Raw genomic sequence first — 16,269 nt, 5'->3', positions numbered from 1 at the left:
TTCCACGGTCTCAGGTCTCTCTTGGAAAAAGAGATTGTATCGCAATGAGGCTAACCTGGCTGAAAAAGGTGGAATAAATGGATCAATTCAGTAAGCTTCAGTAAAAAAAAAGAAAAAACATAATGGCGTCACATAAAATCTCCTTTAAAACACTAGCATGCTAATTCATTTCCATACATGTCTAAACGACTATAGCAGGCCCATCTCACGGTCCGCTGTTACATAACGGAGCAGTCTGCTCCTGTAGTGAGAGGCAGGACGCGAGCAGAAGCACAGATGGCAGCGGACGTGTCCTGGGAGCCCACCATACGGCCACAGTCAGGTGTGATCTGAGTCTGTGTGTGTGTGTGTGTGTGTGTGTGTGTGTGTGTGTGTGTGTGTGTGAGTGTGTGTGTGTGAGTGTGTCTGTGTGTGTGTGTGTGTGAGTGTGTGTGTGTGTGTGTGTGTGTGCACACACATGTCTGTCGGTCTTTCTGTGTGTGTGTGTGTGTGTGTGTGTGTGTGTGTGTGTGTGTGTGTGTGTGTCTGTGTGTGTGATGTAGTCTGAGCTGTGAGAATGCTAGGTTCTATAGCTATGCATGACCAGTAGATGACATAGTCTAGTTTCCTGGGGGCCAGAGGCGTCGGAAGCCATTTTGAAAAGCCAGATCGTGGGGGACTAGAGTTGACCTTTAATGACCTTGTGTGATGTTCAGACTGTTAAGAGCTCAAGATGACATGACATAGTTCCCTGTAAATTGCATGGAATCCTGACCCGTGTCAGTGGGGCATTTTCACCGTTCACATATGACCGAATTCGCCGGCAATTGCCTGGTTTCTCCCTTTCACACATGGCTACGACCAGGATCTTGAATCACACAGAGACTGCCATATACCATATATATATCTTCCATATATACCATACCTCCGTTTTATATCTAAAAATATGATGACAAATACATATAAAACGGAGGTATGATATATGGCAGATATAGTATATGGTAGTCACGTCTCCAGCACATTTGCATCCTTTGAAACATATGGCGGGATGTAAGGATCTTGTAACTTCGCAAACAATAGCAGCATTGAAATAGTTTAGTTTATGTTCAACTGGAAAAGGTAGTGAGCGCAGATTTTCATGTATTGACTTCACTGGGAGTTCGTAAAAAATGCCTTTCTACCAAAGAACTGTGGAGCCGCGGCGTGTGAGCAGGCTGCCCAGGAGGGCCGGTCACTCGCCGGGGGAAAACGGGGGTTTCATCGGGTGGATGGTCGCAAACCTCGGATATATTTTCTGCATTGGATGAGGTTTGCTGTCATGTAGAATTATATTGATCACTACTTTGGCTGATGTGATGACATTATGTGTAGACATACTTGCTATGCGCTCTGCACTGCGGGCTCTCCCCGCTCTGACTGCACAATTCAGGACAGCTGTGAAAGGAGACGGTGTGTGTGCCAGTGGCGGCTCCTGCCAAATCTCTCAGGGGGGGCAATTGTTGCGTTGATGGTTAAGGTGACACGTTCAAGGGTAAATTCACCTAAATCAGTGGGCTTAAATAAATTGACTCTCACAGCCATTGGTATTCAGTTATCACATATTTTATTTTAGGTGCAGCAAATCCAGGATAAAGAGCAGTGGCACAGGGGCTGATAATGTGCAATGGATGGATAAAACTATTTACATACTACAAAATACAAAATATGGACGGCATACATACTGCTCACTTGTATTGAAATTTAGCTCGTCTCTCTTTCAAAGCAGCAAAACAATCAATGACCCTCTCATTAAAATCAGGCATCTTCCTGACTAGTTCCCTCTCCATTGAAAGCATGGCCAGTGCATTCAGGCGCTCCTGGCCCATTGTGTTTCGCAGGAAGTTCTTGATTCTCTTAAGGGTCGAGAAACACCTCTCAGCTTCAGCTGTTGTCATGGGAGTGGTAATTAGGATGTTCAACAGAGCTACAGTCTCAGAGAAAGTCTCCTGGAGGTTGTACCTGTGTAGAACCTGGTACAGTGCCAGTGCACCAGAGCAGCCCTTGAACTCAGCACTCTCATAGACAAGGGACAGCTCAGTCTTGAGCTTCACCTGGTTCAGCATGGGGTATGCCTTGACAGTGGTGTTCAGAGCCTCAACAGGGAATGCATGGCAGTGCTGTTGGAACATCTCTCCTTGGAGCAGCGTGGCACTCACAAGGTGGTTGGTGAAAGAAAACCTTTCTTTAGAGTGGGCCAGGATTGTGTCGCAGATCTGTCAAAAGTATGGGGTGTGAAAGAAAATGTGGAAATAAGCACTTTGGAAGTACAACACTGAATAAAGACTGCTACCATCCCATCCCTGAATGTAACTCTGATTGGTGGTGATTTTCCAACACTGTGTTTCAAAACTTGGACCTACCTCTTTAGACAGCCTCTGCTTCTCTTCTTCTCCCAAGACCCTCCTTGATGTTCTGGTTCCTGTGGCTTCTTGCTGCTGCTCTTGAGATGAGCTTTGGTCCCTGAAGGCAGACAGACCAACAGTGTTAAGATTTCAAATAAGAAAATGTAGCTGAACAATCTGCTGTCTTGTAGTTGTAATTGTATCTACAGTAATTTCTGAAATGTAGTCTAACAATGATTTAAGGTCTCCAGGAGAGAGGGATCTGTTTTAAGTATAACAGTTGACTTTAGCTTTAACAGGCTGTGCACATGAGTCACTCCCGACCACTTAGATATCTTGGAGCTATTTAGGTAGATATGCTTATTCTTGAATAGAAATATGTAGGTCTATCTATTCACAAATTAAACCTCAGACATTTTTAGACATGTTCTATATATTAGCCTAATACATATATCTAAAAAAAATGCTTAGTTGTAATTCGCTGACAAAATGTATTGTATAGTTTGATAAATGTAATATACTACATTACATTAAGTAACTACATATTAATATAATGTAACATAATAAATTAAATGCAAAGTTTTGTTGCAAAAAAGAAGCTTCGCATAGCAACCTACCAAATGAATAGTGGAATATCCTACTCCAATTACTCGGGCAAGCCCTAATTTTAATTCAACTCATTGTTATATAAGCCTACTAGTTTTACCGGCGCCTTTCCCATTCATCATAGCATGCATACATTTGATTATTACAAAGTTCTATATTACGGAGAAGGTACAAACTATATTTTTTGATCTTACCTTATGGCCTGCATGCTGCTTGTGAAGCTTTGGACGGCATGTTTTATGAAGACTGCGTCAATGTCCTTCTTCTGCAGCCGTATGACATGACGTAAGCACGTACGATTCTTTGTGCATGTCCCAAAAACCCATAGAGAATGCCCGAATGGCCTGAAGTTACCAAAATAGATTTTACATGTAAGTCTACGAGAACAGCCTAGTGCAATTTCGAGTAGAGGGAAAGTTGCACTGAAAGGGGCGGGACTTGAAGCTGATTGGAATATACTCCACAGAACACTAGCTGATTGGACTGTGATATACTCCACAGAACACTAGCTGATTGGACTATGATATTCAGAAGCAACACTGTCTAGAAGTCATAGAAAAAAATTCTCTCTCTTCTCCCTTTGGTGGGGCATTGTCCAATTGCCCTAATGAACCAGCCTCCCCTGTGTTCAATGCATTATGCCCAGGCAGAATAGAAGTGCCCTTGCCAAGTTTAGGTGTGGAGTCGCTCCCTTAGCCCTGGAAACCGGCAGATACACTAACACCCCAGTGGAGAGTCGTTTCTGCACACTGTGCAACAGTGGTTCGATTGAATCCGAAGCCCACGTCCTATTACACTGTGAACTTTATAACGACATCCGCGCTGATCTTTTTATCTTTTTATCAAAACACTACGAGACTTTTAATGATTTTAATGACCATAATAAACTGTGTAAAATGTTAGCTGGTGAACACTGCACTAATGAATGTGCCAAGGCCTGCCACCTCATCCTACAAAGAAGAGTAGCCTTCATGAGCATCGCACAATAAACTGCCCCCCCCCTTTTCTTTACATATTTCATTGCCTTTACTGTATACTGTATTTTATTGTAATGCCAATGCCAATTTGCTGTGTAATAGTTCAAGTGAAATAGTACTCGAATGTACGTTTTTAATTTGTATTGCTATGATTTGTATTGTGTCTCACAACTTTTTAATGCACCTTTTGTTGCTGTTCTTTATACCATACCTGTTTGTTGAGGAGTGATACATAAATAAAGATATATCTATCTATCTATCTATCTATGTGCTGTCTTCACAGAGAGAAGCCAAAACTGCTGCAGTAACTTTCCAGGAGTCATAAATATAATATATAATATAATAATCCATAGTGATGAATGTTGTTCCAGGCTGTCACAGTGTAGGAGAGACAGGATAGAGGAGTAACTCACGACTCCTTCTTGCACATGCAGAACAGCATGGTCATCAACACCACAAACAGGAAGGCGAAACACGCTCCCACCACGATGCCCTCTATCTGGCCCGGAGCTGATGGACAACGTGCACGCGCATACGCACACGCACACACACACAACAAATAGAGAACATTTAAATGAGATCTAGAAAATCAAGATGAGATACAACATTAAGATGACATCTACAACATTATTGTTGATTCACTTGACTAACGAATAGAACCACAGAGGGAGAACGGATGGCAGCCCAGGGGAAGTTATAGAGGGACAGAAGTTTAACAGAGTGCAAAATGTTGCTTTTGTAGTATGAAATATTCTTGTGCTCAGGCAGATTTTGTGAAAATATTGCTGATGGAGTCCATTCACATGGTGCAATTTTGGAAATACATGACAGACAGAATACAAAAGAAAACCATGTGGGTGTACCTCAGTCCATGTAACATGTTTGTGTTGGTTGTGTGTGTGCGCTTGGTTTTAGAACAGTACTGTGCTCCTGGTAACGCTCACCGTAGGTGTGGGTAACGAAGGAGAAGTTGGTGCTGTTGGTGTGTCCCACCACAGTAGAGGCCATGACCCGCACCACGTAGTTACTGCTGCTGGACAGGTGCCTGAGCGTGTAGGAGTCGGTGTCAGGAGGCACACTGACGGCTGCAAAACAACACAGTCACAGAGGTGAACACACACACTCGTACACGCCGCCCCGACACTCCCATTACAGCAGGACTGCATATGGAGAAAGAGATGACAGTAAATTGGGTCAAGACACAGAATCATTTTAATAACATAACATTTTTATTTAATTAATGTTAATTCATGTTAATTAATATGTGTGTGTGTGTGTGTGTGTGTGCGTGCGTGCGTGCGTGTCCGTCGCGTCTGTTTGAGTGTGTGTGTACAGTACGTACAGAGTTCGTGGCCCCCTGTGGTGTAGTAGATGGTGTAGTTGGTGATGAAGCCTCGTTGTCTGTCCAGAGGGATCTCCATCCACTCCAGCTCTGCATCGTTCTTCCCTGGCCTCAGCTTCACTGACGGACCCTCCAAAGGAACTACAGCAGCGGAGCAGAGGACAGAGAAACTGCGATGAGTTCAACTACGTTACTAAGTGCTGCTCACTCCTGGTCCTGGGGAGCTGCAGTACTGCAGGCTTTTGTCCCAGCACAGCAGGGAGACACCTGATTTACCTAATCAAGGTTTTGAAGATCAGTTGACAGTTAACATAGACAACATAATGATGGATCCATCTTGTGTGTGCATGTGTGTGTGCGTGTCTTACCCCCTTGTTCCAGAAAGGCTGCTGTGGTGACAGGCTTCCCAACCATTCCAGAGTACAGCAGATACACAGAGATGTCGTAACGTTTATACTTCTCTATGTTTCCTGCATGGGGAAAACGTGGAATTATATTTATTAGACAGCAGAACCATATGTATGCATGGTCCACGTCTCAAAAAGGTGTTAAAAGTGTTCCCACGCACAAATTAAGCCTAACATGTTTTGTAATTACAATTTATTCCAAGACTTGGCTTAATCTGTGGCCAGGAAACCACCACTAAAAACGTACATACTGAAAGGAGCTGGTATAAAGTGCTGCCTAGCACTACATTTAGCTAAGGTTATCTAAGTCAACCATACCTTAGCTAAATTATCGAAGTCAACCATAACTTAGCTTAATTAGCTAAGTTGACCTTAACTTAGCTAAGGTTATCTAAGTCAACCATGACCATAAAGAGCTGCCTCATCCTGACCTCTGATGGCTGCTGTCCTGGTGCGTTTGCCTTCTCTCTGCCAGTCCATCTGGCCGTCGCTGACAGAGACCCACTCCACCAGGTACTCCGTCACCGCCCTGGGGTGCCCAGCCACATTGGCGGTCATGTTGGGGGGCTGCCACTCCACCCACAGCTGGCCCTCCTGGGTGTACCAGCCCAACGACTCCACCGGAGGGGGCTCTAGAGCACACATAACATTAACATAAATACACACTTCACAAAGTATTATAGAAACATTGTAATACATGGTATCCAGCTAGCAAGGTAGCACGCACACACGCACGCACACACACACACACACACCTTGTGTTACTTTAGGGATAACTAGCAGGGCACTAGGCGACTGGCCGGCAGAGTTGCTGGCAATCACTTCAGCATAGACCCTCTTCTTCTCAGACAGGCTAATCTGGCGGAGGACGGTGATTTTCCTCTCTTGCGACCAGGCCTCCAGGTCAGCCTCAGAGCCGTTCACCACCACGCTCTCCCAATCCCAGTCCTGGATCTTTACCCTGTAGCTCCGGATCCTTCCATTGCACTCCACAGGAGCCTGGCAGAGAACAGATATTTAACATCTTTTTCACATCATTTAGGCTACGATGAAGGGTCATATGGTGATTCTCAAGAAAACAATTTTAAGTAATAATAATAATAATGTTACATTTGTATAGTGCTTTGGACTCAAAGCACTTAACATGTCAAAAAATATTAACATAAAAATATAGAGGACAGTCATAGAACATACATACAATGACTTCAAATATGATCTACAGAAATGTGTCTTGTTTGTTAAAATCTATTCAACATTGAAACAAGACCCAGTGATCAACTGCCAACCAGACAATAAAGACTTTACCCAGACTTGAAAACAGTTGTGAAGCAATTGGGGGATCATGTGTAGATGAGGATTCTTCTCATTCTTCACTATTAACCAAACATGGATTAAAATCTACTATCATACCTGTGTTGTATGTAATGTGTCAGTGTTTCTTTCCCTACCTTAGACATCAGTTGTATTCTCCGTTCAGCTTGCCCCTGGACAGGCATGACCACCCTCCACAGATCAGGCTTACTGGAGGGCTCTAGAGGAGAGAGGACAGAGGAGACGTCACATATCTCACCAATGACAGATATCACGGTACAGTTCTACCACACATACTGATACAATGAACTAGACACTAATCTGATCAAGATATCAAGATATCTTTGAATGCCCTTTGAATCAGTCCTGATGTTCAAAATTGCCCATTTGTGTAAATTCCTACAACTCCCAAGACTCCCCTTCCTCTCAGGCGACATCCTTCCATTGCTCTCTGGGAATCACTGGCACTGAAATCACGTATTCCCTCACTGATGCTACGTAGCACTAAGCTAACGTTTTCTGCCGAGCCTTCGTCTGAGCCTTGAGCGTCATCCATCTCCGTAGAATTCTTTATTTGTTGCTCATCACTTTTCTTTTGTCCTCTAGTTTTCTTTCCCCCACTCATTCCAATATATTTTATAACGATTTGTATTAAAGTTTATGAATTAAGGGGGTTAGTTTTATCTGGCTATTGGGAGCTCAAAATTAAGCAGCCATCTTGCACGTTTCGCCACCGGAAGTCTGCAAACTTCCCTTTTAATGGTTGTGGTGACTGGCTCTTACACTCACCGGCCTCAGGGGTCCTGGCGGTGGTGTTACTGCTCCAGTCGCTCCAGTAGCCGTAGTCCTTGTCGTGAATGCAGCGCACCTGAACCACATACACGGTGTCAGGCCTCAGGCTCTGCAGCCGGAACGTCTCCATGTACTTCTCAGTATCTGCCCGGGGCACCTGGGGGAGGGGGGGTCGCAGCACATTAGACACCAGGACACACAGCACAACAGAACATCCAAGACCACCATTACAATGATCTATAGAGACAATCAAAGTGACTTTGAAAACGGCAGAACAGATTGCTTCCCAATTGACCAAATAGCCGGTGAGAATAGTACATACAGTACATGTATTATATAAACCTGTAAAATTCATATTTACCTCGGTCCACTCTCCAGCGGTGGCCTTGCAGTAGCGGATGTTGTACTTCAGTATGCCGTATGTTTTGTGGATAGGGTGGGTCCAGTTCACGATGAGAGATCTGGCAAATTGCTTCTCCGAGATGATTCTGACTTTGGAGGGGGGGTTTGTTTTCACTGCAAAACAGGAAAGACATATAGATCATTACACTATAGACAGTGCTCTGTGGAAGTAATGGGACAGTGAAGCATTTTATCTTCTTTTGGCTCTACACTCGAAAAGACATAGTTCCCCTATCAATCTTTTTTTTTGTGTGTAACCAAAACCTTTGGAATCTTTCTATATACAGTATATTGTACTATGATCCCTCTTCTCTATATCTCTCTCTGTCATTCCGTCAAGACTGTAATAAGGATTAGACTTCCCTCTCTCCTTTAAACATTTTTAACAAATCATCATGATGAGACTGAGGTCCATTGGTGTCCACCTACCCAGCTCCTCTGCCGATATGTTCAGGACATCAGACTGGACCTGCCCCAGTCTGTTCTCTACCTTCACCCACACGTCCAGTTCCATGAACATAGGGAACGTTTTCCGATTTCAGTTGCACACTATCTGTAGTTAACAACAAATTGCTGATGTCCTCATAATCAATACAATGTTATAAAAACAGAATTATCTTATGCCTACATTTATCCGTAAAACAGAGCAAGACAACTGTCTGGTCCTAGTAATATTATTCATTATCATACATGGAGGTCAAAATCAGAGGACGGGCTCGTTGTAATGCATGGAATGGAATGAGATATCCATCGCAATGAGCACCTCCTCCGGTTTCTACCTCCACCAGCCTCCCCTGACCCAAACACCACAATGTGTATCCACAGAGCCAGTGACTTACACTATGGTGGCCAACAGAGTGTAGGTAGTGGGCACCTCCTCTACTCCCCCAGGCAGCTCCTGCCTCCTCCCGGCATCCCAGAAGCAGGATACGTTAGAGGAGATCTGGGAGCCGGACTGGACGGCCATGCAGGACAGTCGCTCCGGCTTCACAGGAGCATCTGACCAGGACCAGAGGATGGAACACAATCAACTCTGGTCTATGGTTCGGTGTTCATATTGTTTGTATTTATTGTTTATATTGTTTAGTATTGTTCTTGTGCCTTGGAGACAATAGTTTTGTAAAAATCCCTATCCAAATCAATTTGATTGATTGACTGTCATTATATAAAAAGAAGTGTTGTGTTGCTATGGATCTTCAGGGTGACAAAATAAACAATGTTTCCTTGAAAGTAAATATTTTCATATGTTATTATATCATAACATTTCTATAAGTAAAATAGTGATATTTATGAAAATTAAAGTGTGAAGGAAACACAATTTCCTGGACATGGAGCCTATTGTAGCATTGCTAGCATTGTAGGCCTACTTACACCCGTTCTTCATAATGATCCCGTGGATTTGCAGTTTGTTGTTTCCCGTACTCCGATGGTTATTACATTATTTAGTCATTCAAAGGCAATATTAAAAAGATGGGCTTTCAGTCTTGACTTGAACATATTTGCAGCCTCACCAAATCTGTGGTACACATTGGGCTGATATGCTAGCAAAAGGTCTTTCAGATATTCTGGTGCTGTGCCAGTGAGAGCTTTATAAACAAGCAGAAGGATTTTGAAATCTATTCTGAATTTAACAGGAAGCCAGTGTAGTCTCTAAAATAGGAGTTATATGAAAAAAAGCACATGATATGGTAGGATAGATAGAACTAAAAGCATATGGATCACCTGCCACCAACTGCTCTCATACGTTAAACAATACGTGTACAATAGCTTGGGGTTTCCGTTAGAAAAAATTGCCGCCGGACATCTGTCCGGGAAGATTTCGATTTACCGGACAAACGTGAATTATTCCGGTCATCATATTAAAATATAATATAGCTGTTTGTCGCGGTGATTACTGTTGTGTAGCGGCCTATATATGCCATGTAATGTCTATTTCTCATCCGATACGATTAGATGCGAGCTATATAATATATAATAATATAACATGATTCGCATGCGCGCTATGCCATTATGTCCAGCGCTGAACGGGCGCCTCACTGGGAACTGAACAGACAGCATCGATCAATGAACGGACTCCACATTACGTTAACAGAAGTTTGTTAAATTGTTTGGGATTAATGTGAGTTTTCTATTTTCTCTTTCCAGTTTTACCCTTTTTTTATCAATAAAACAACGTCATTTCTATAACCAGGTCTCGCTGGTTGGGAAGGCATTTCGTTTAGCTGCCTGTCAAATCATACTTAATCGGACTCGGGAGTATGACAATGAGGAGAACATAACTGTTTATTGAGAAACAATTGATAGGCAGGCTGGGGATACGTATATAAAGAAATACCACAATGTCTAGATGTATAACATTTTATTGAACAGTGCAAGCATGTAGGCTTCTGGCGTGACACGGCTAGCCTAATTTCCGTTCATATGCCTTTTATCAGATAAAATAAAATAGAATAAAACTCTTTGAAAATAAATAGGCTTTAAATAAACTTGCAATGCGTATAGGCTAATTTCTGAGCACCAAACACACACACACTCATACACACACAACACTGTCCGAGAGAGAAGGACCCGCCCCCTTTAGTTAGCCTATAGGTGTGTGTGTGTTTGGTGCTCAGCTGAAAATGGTGGCCCGAAGCCAATTTGAATACAATTCGCTAAAGAGAATTGTATTCAAATTGTGCTTAGAGGGAATTATTTTCACCGGACATTATGTCCGACGAGTTTTCAATTTGTCGGACTTCAACAAATTTTACCGGACAAAGACCGGTAATTACCGGTTAACGGAAACCCTGGGTGTACTGCAGGTCAGATGAGGTACAGTAGATGAGGTTACCTTCCCTCTTCCAATGACGTCCAGCAGTCTCCCCGGGGTTCCACAGAGCACGTTGCAGCCCTTCAGCACCTCTCTTATGGCGTAGCCGGTGCTGATGCCCACACGTCCTGCAGAGGAGAGGGACAATGTTGTCACATCATGTTTAGTTCCTTTGGGCAAAACAACATTCACACTTTGCTGAAAATGTGGCATTCATCCTAGAACTGGGGAATGTTCGGGACACTTTCTAAAACTCCTTAATGTTTTATAACACATTCTAGAAGGGCTGCCTTCCTCACCCGAAGGCGAACTTCCTGGCCTCCAGGTAGATCTGGTTGATGAGCTCCCTCGTGGGAGCCACGATGATGGCCTCTGGTTCCTGCACCTCGCTGAACCTGCTGGCTGCCACACCGTCCGCCATCAGCTTCTGCAGGATGGGCAGCAGGAACGCAGCCTGGGGAGCGGTTTACAGCAAAACAATCATTAGTCCCTTACAGATTGTTGTTGTCAATTGTATTAATTGATTTGTCTGCACAAAGAGAGAAAATAAAGGCAATTGTGCAGGGTGCACTTGAATTCAAAACATGTTGATAAAACATGCTAGAGCCAAGTGTTGATAGAAAACAGATTAAAACTGTGTATTGATCAGTATTATGCATCCAAAAATATTGGTGGATATATAGAAGAATGTTGTGTAGATTGTAGAAGGTGACTCACTGTTTTTCCAGAGTCGGTCTGGGCACAGGCCACGAGGTCTCTGCCGGCTAAGATGATGGGGATGCCATGCTGGGACAGAGATGGGGGGACAGTGTTACGGTCTCTCAATTTACCTTCAGATCATACAACAATTCACAGACAAACAAGCAAATGTAAACCATTCAAGACAATTTGTGAAAATTGGTTAAAAAAAATTGCTCATCAGGTAGTGAAAGTCATCAACTGAGGCAACATGAAGACACCAGGAAGGAACTCACCAGGATGGCTTTGGGGGGGTTGCTGCCACTGACATCCACCAGGATGTTGTCATACTTGATGCCTGTTTCAAACTGAGCGAAGACATCAGAGTCCTCTTCAGAGGGGGTGGGGGGCACATAGGTTACCCTTGGAGGTGCTAAGGAGGGAGGGGAGGCACAGGTCACCCTAGAAGGTCTTAGGGAGGCCTTAGATACTCTGAAACTCCTGCTTAGCTAGACCACCCAGGAGAGACGGTTTACAGTAGAAGAGAAAGTTTGCAATATTTAGAGCCCATGGCCATCAGGTATGAACATACTGACCATCAGCATCACCGTCTCCTCCCTCACCATCCCGGGAGCCTGATGTGGGAAACAGGTATAAGACGGCAAAAAAACCATGTTTAAGTAAGTAAGCCTTGCACACAAGTAGGGCAGGAGCCCATCTCTCCTGTCAACCAGGGAAGCAGAAATCAGAGGACAGCTCATTTCAGGGTTCTCCCCAAACAATGCAAGAGTGGCTGGGCCACCTCGTCAACAAATCAAGTTATGCTTTCCACAAATCAATCATGACCATTCATTGATAAGGTAATATCTCAAAGATGGAACCTTTGGAGAACACTTCTTCGTCTCTTCCACGGTAGCCTGAGGAGAACAAAGACAAGACACACTGTAAGGAGATGGACTTGTGCGGCAAGGCAGTTTCATCCAACACTCTAACCCCATGTCCTCAGACATCAATGGAAATTCCTGGTAAAATAAAAGGTTTTAAAAAACACACAAAACGCCTACTGAATTACCTCCTCCACCGAAGCCTCCTCTTCCACCTCCATCTTCACCATCTGAAACCAGGAAATCACGTTTGAGATCACACCCATCAGCAACTCAACTAGTACATTCTTATGAGCATAGTTGATGTTCATCTTCACAGATTAACCAAGCATCTGCGTGTGCCTGTATCAGGTGTGTGACATGTTTGTTCTTCATCAGTCATGGAGCTAACAGAACATTCTAGAAGGGGAGATCAGTGGAGGCAGAAATCAGGAGACAGGCTCATTCGGATGGAAGGAGGAATGGGGTGTTCCTCATTTCACCGTCACCAGCCTCCAGTGGTGCAGAATCAGATGTACCTCTAGAGTGGAAGCCTCCTCTGCCCCCACGACCTCCTCTGCCACCTCCAAAACCTGAGGGGAAATAGCAGAAGTGAGGAGAATTCAATGGTTTACCGCCATTACACCCCCAAGGTTCTCCCCAAACAATGTAAGAGTGGCGCTGCGCCATGGTGTGAACTTGGCAGCAGAGCATGTTATCCTGCATTCAGTATGAAAACCATCATACCTTTTTCATTGATGTTATCACCATCCCCTGTAAAACAGAAAAATGTTTTGCAGCAAGTCACAAAGAAGCTTGTCAGACAATGAAAGATCAACACATTAAGAGGCACAAAGAAGGAAAAAATGATAAACTGAATATACCACTTCTGAATCCACCACTTCCGCCCCCTGTTAAGACAACAGGACATTACATTACTTCAGGGTTTAAAAGCATTCAATTGTCAAGCATTGGTTAAAATACTCAGCTCAATGAATCCACACCATACAAACTAATGCCTTTCAGGAGGCCTGTTCAGAACATTCAGATAAGAATTGTATGGTTGAGAAAATTTCTCTAGTAATATTGGAGAAGTTTCGTCAGACCGAATAGACCCCAGTCAGGTCCAACCAGCAGCAGACATTCTCACCTCTTCCTCTCTCCCAACCACTATTCCAAGAGCTGCCTCCGTCACCCCCTGAAAGAAAAAAAGCCTATTTACTGAGAAAGGGTCTCAAACCGGGGGGTCATGTTATGGACTTCAATCTTTTGGGAAACAGTATGACCTCTGATATCAGTCAACCATGGGCGTCACCACCATATATTTGGGGGGGGACGTGTCCCCCCCACCTTTGAAACAAGGTCGTTTGGACCCCCCCACATTTGCCATCAAAAATATGTTGCATGACTGGTCAGCGTTATTTTCATTGCTTCACAATCAAATCCGTTCCACTTTATGAGTAGGGGATTGCCCATATCCAGAAGTCCACTCCGCGTTTTACTTCTGTTTTTAACACGGCAGCAGCAGCATCCGACACGCACGCAGATTCAAAACATTCAGACTGAGGCAAGACGATATTTAGATCATCCACCAAGATGGATATAAGGAAAACATTTTCTAAGAAGATAAAAGTAAGTCAAAGTCATCCAAGTTTTCCCGTGAGTGGCCAAACAGCAACATTGCGTTCTCCCAAGGTCAAACACAGCCAGCTTTTCTGATAAGAATGTTAGCACCTTATGAGACATTCTCTGTATTAGCAATATAATTAGCATAGCCTACTAGCAACCAAATACGAGCTAGATCAGCTATATGGCACTAGCAGTTTTGTTAGGCATTACTAGTGCGGTTAGACATGTTTAAATGCAGAACAGACACAGGCGAAATGTCATCAAAAGCACAGAATGGCGACAAACACCTCACAGTGCTTACCTGTCCTGTCATTATTGCATCTCCTGCCCGTGTTCATTGCCCTGAGCATTTGCACTATTTAATTTGGCCATTGCACCCACCCAAAGAATCAATTTTGCATCTGATTGCTTGAGCTAGGGTTAAAAAATAAGAAGAAAACACCTGTTCCATTTATTTTTCTATTTCTAAAATGCTTGTGATTGTATTTTTTGTATTGATGATTGTATTTCTATGTCAAATGTTCTATTAGAGAAAAACAATATGAACAAGTGCTCAATGCATCCCCATTTCTCCTGATATAGGTGGTTGAGAGTGAGAGTGAGTCAGAGGCAGGGGCAGCAGGCAGGGGCAGTGGAGACAGCTCTAATTCACTCTTTGATTTTGTTTGTTTGTTATAGTTGTATGTTCTGCAATGCACTGAAGAGGGCTAAGTTTGATTGTAATAGGCTCTGAGTATTACCTCATTCTTTTCTAATTCACTCTTTGATTCTTTTTTAATCTTCATATTTAATAAAGTACCTAAAAAGTGCCACGTGTCAGTGTCAGGCCTCTGTGAGTTAAACCAAAACATAATAGTAGTCAGTAATTGCAGACCATGCCAGCTCCAAGGAAAAACAAAGAAAGAGGGAGATTATTTTGGGTGTAAAACGCACCAGAATGCAGGAAATTGAATCTACTATTTAAAAAATTTCGGGGGGGGGGACCCCCAGACCCCCCGAAAAATAAGTGTCCCCCCCACATTCAAAAAGCTGCTGACGCCCATGCAGTCAACACTTACCTTTGTTCCCATTCTCATCAGTGCTCCCTGTTCAGAAGAAAACACGCATTCAGCCGGAGTAAAGCAACTTCTCTCAATTATCATAGTACATAAAATGGAATTTTGTTGAGTTTTACTAACTACAATTGCAACTCAAGATTGGCTTGAATTTCTTTCTGTAACTAGTCTGTTTTTCTTAATTCAAAAAACACAAAGAACAAAATGGCTTGAAACACTCTTTATATTAGGTACTAAATGTAACCACCTGAAGCAAAGCGTTTGAAGCCTCCGCCTCCTCCCCTAGCTCCTCTGCCTGTGGAAGAGTAGACAGGAGGTTCAGATCAGCATAACAGCCCATCTAGCGATCATTCATCCCAGATATTCAGATGCCTATTCAATTGGTAAACATTTAATTTACCACCTTGGTGGAATTTACATGACCTTTTAATTGGCTCAGTGCAAACTCTACCCAACCAGCCACTGGCAGAACTTAACAACCATGCCTATAGAACTTACCACTACCACCAAAGCCTCCTCCACTGTTCCTGGACACACCGTTATCTAAACACACCAATGACATCGAATCAGCTGATCTTATACATCTAATATTCTACCTTATAAGAAGACAAACATGGAGGACGCCAAGTGGGATTCACCTAATCATTACATTTCAACTGAAATGGGGTGCCATCAGTCACGCATTCCCAAGCATCAGTTAGCATATACCATATGAAAAAGGCACCATCCTACCATCATTCGCTCCTAGTATAGTATCCAATATACACTGCTCAAAGAAATTAATGGGGACACTTCGAGGATATGCCTCCCCATACCATCACTGACAAACCGGTCATGCTGGATGATGTTGCAGGCAGCATGACATTCGCAACGGCGTCTCCACACTCTTTCATGTCTGTCACATGCTCAGTGTGAACCTGTTCTCATCTGTGAAGAGAACGGGGCACCAATGGCGAACCTGAAAATACTGTGATTAAGTGTTTCCTTAAAAAAATTTGAGCAGTGTACTAACTGTGGCCTTCACTGTTTCATGAG

General features: G+C 43.4%; 1 protein-coding gene across 1 annotated transcript; it reads right to left on the bottom strand.

Annotated features, from left to right (window-relative positions):
* Nucleotides 1–4,352: 4,352 nt before the first annotated feature.
* Nucleotides 4,353–15,249, bottom strand: LOC308156246 (interleukin-6 receptor subunit beta-like; the record flags this gene model as incomplete). The annotated part of the gene is made up of 20 exons (XM_080529595.1): nt 4,353–4,453; nt 4,867–5,028; nt 5,286–5,426; nt 5,654–5,755; nt 6,124–6,324; nt 6,448–6,691; nt 7,141–7,223; nt 7,793–7,952; nt 8,157–8,311; nt 8,627–8,727; nt 9,037–9,196; nt 11,031–11,137; nt 11,309–11,463; nt 11,727–11,795; nt 11,984–12,120; nt 12,280–12,322; nt 12,569–12,604; nt 12,760–12,801; nt 13,054–13,143; nt 15,238–15,249. 20 exons carry the CDS (start codon nt 15,247–15,249, stop codon nt 4,353–4,355), a joined length of 2,301 nt encoding a protein of 766 aa, XP_080385721.1.
* Nucleotides 15,250–16,269: the final 1,020 nt, after the last annotated feature.

Source organism: Nansenia antarctica, assembly GCF_963989245.1.
Source record: "Nansenia antarctica genome assembly, chromosome: 4".
NCBI lineage: Eukaryota > Metazoa > Chordata > Actinopteri > Argentiniformes > Microstomatidae > Nansenia > Nansenia antarctica.
The sequence above is the reverse complement of the archived record's forward strand: the minus strand, read 5'-3'. Positions and strand labels throughout refer to the sequence as shown.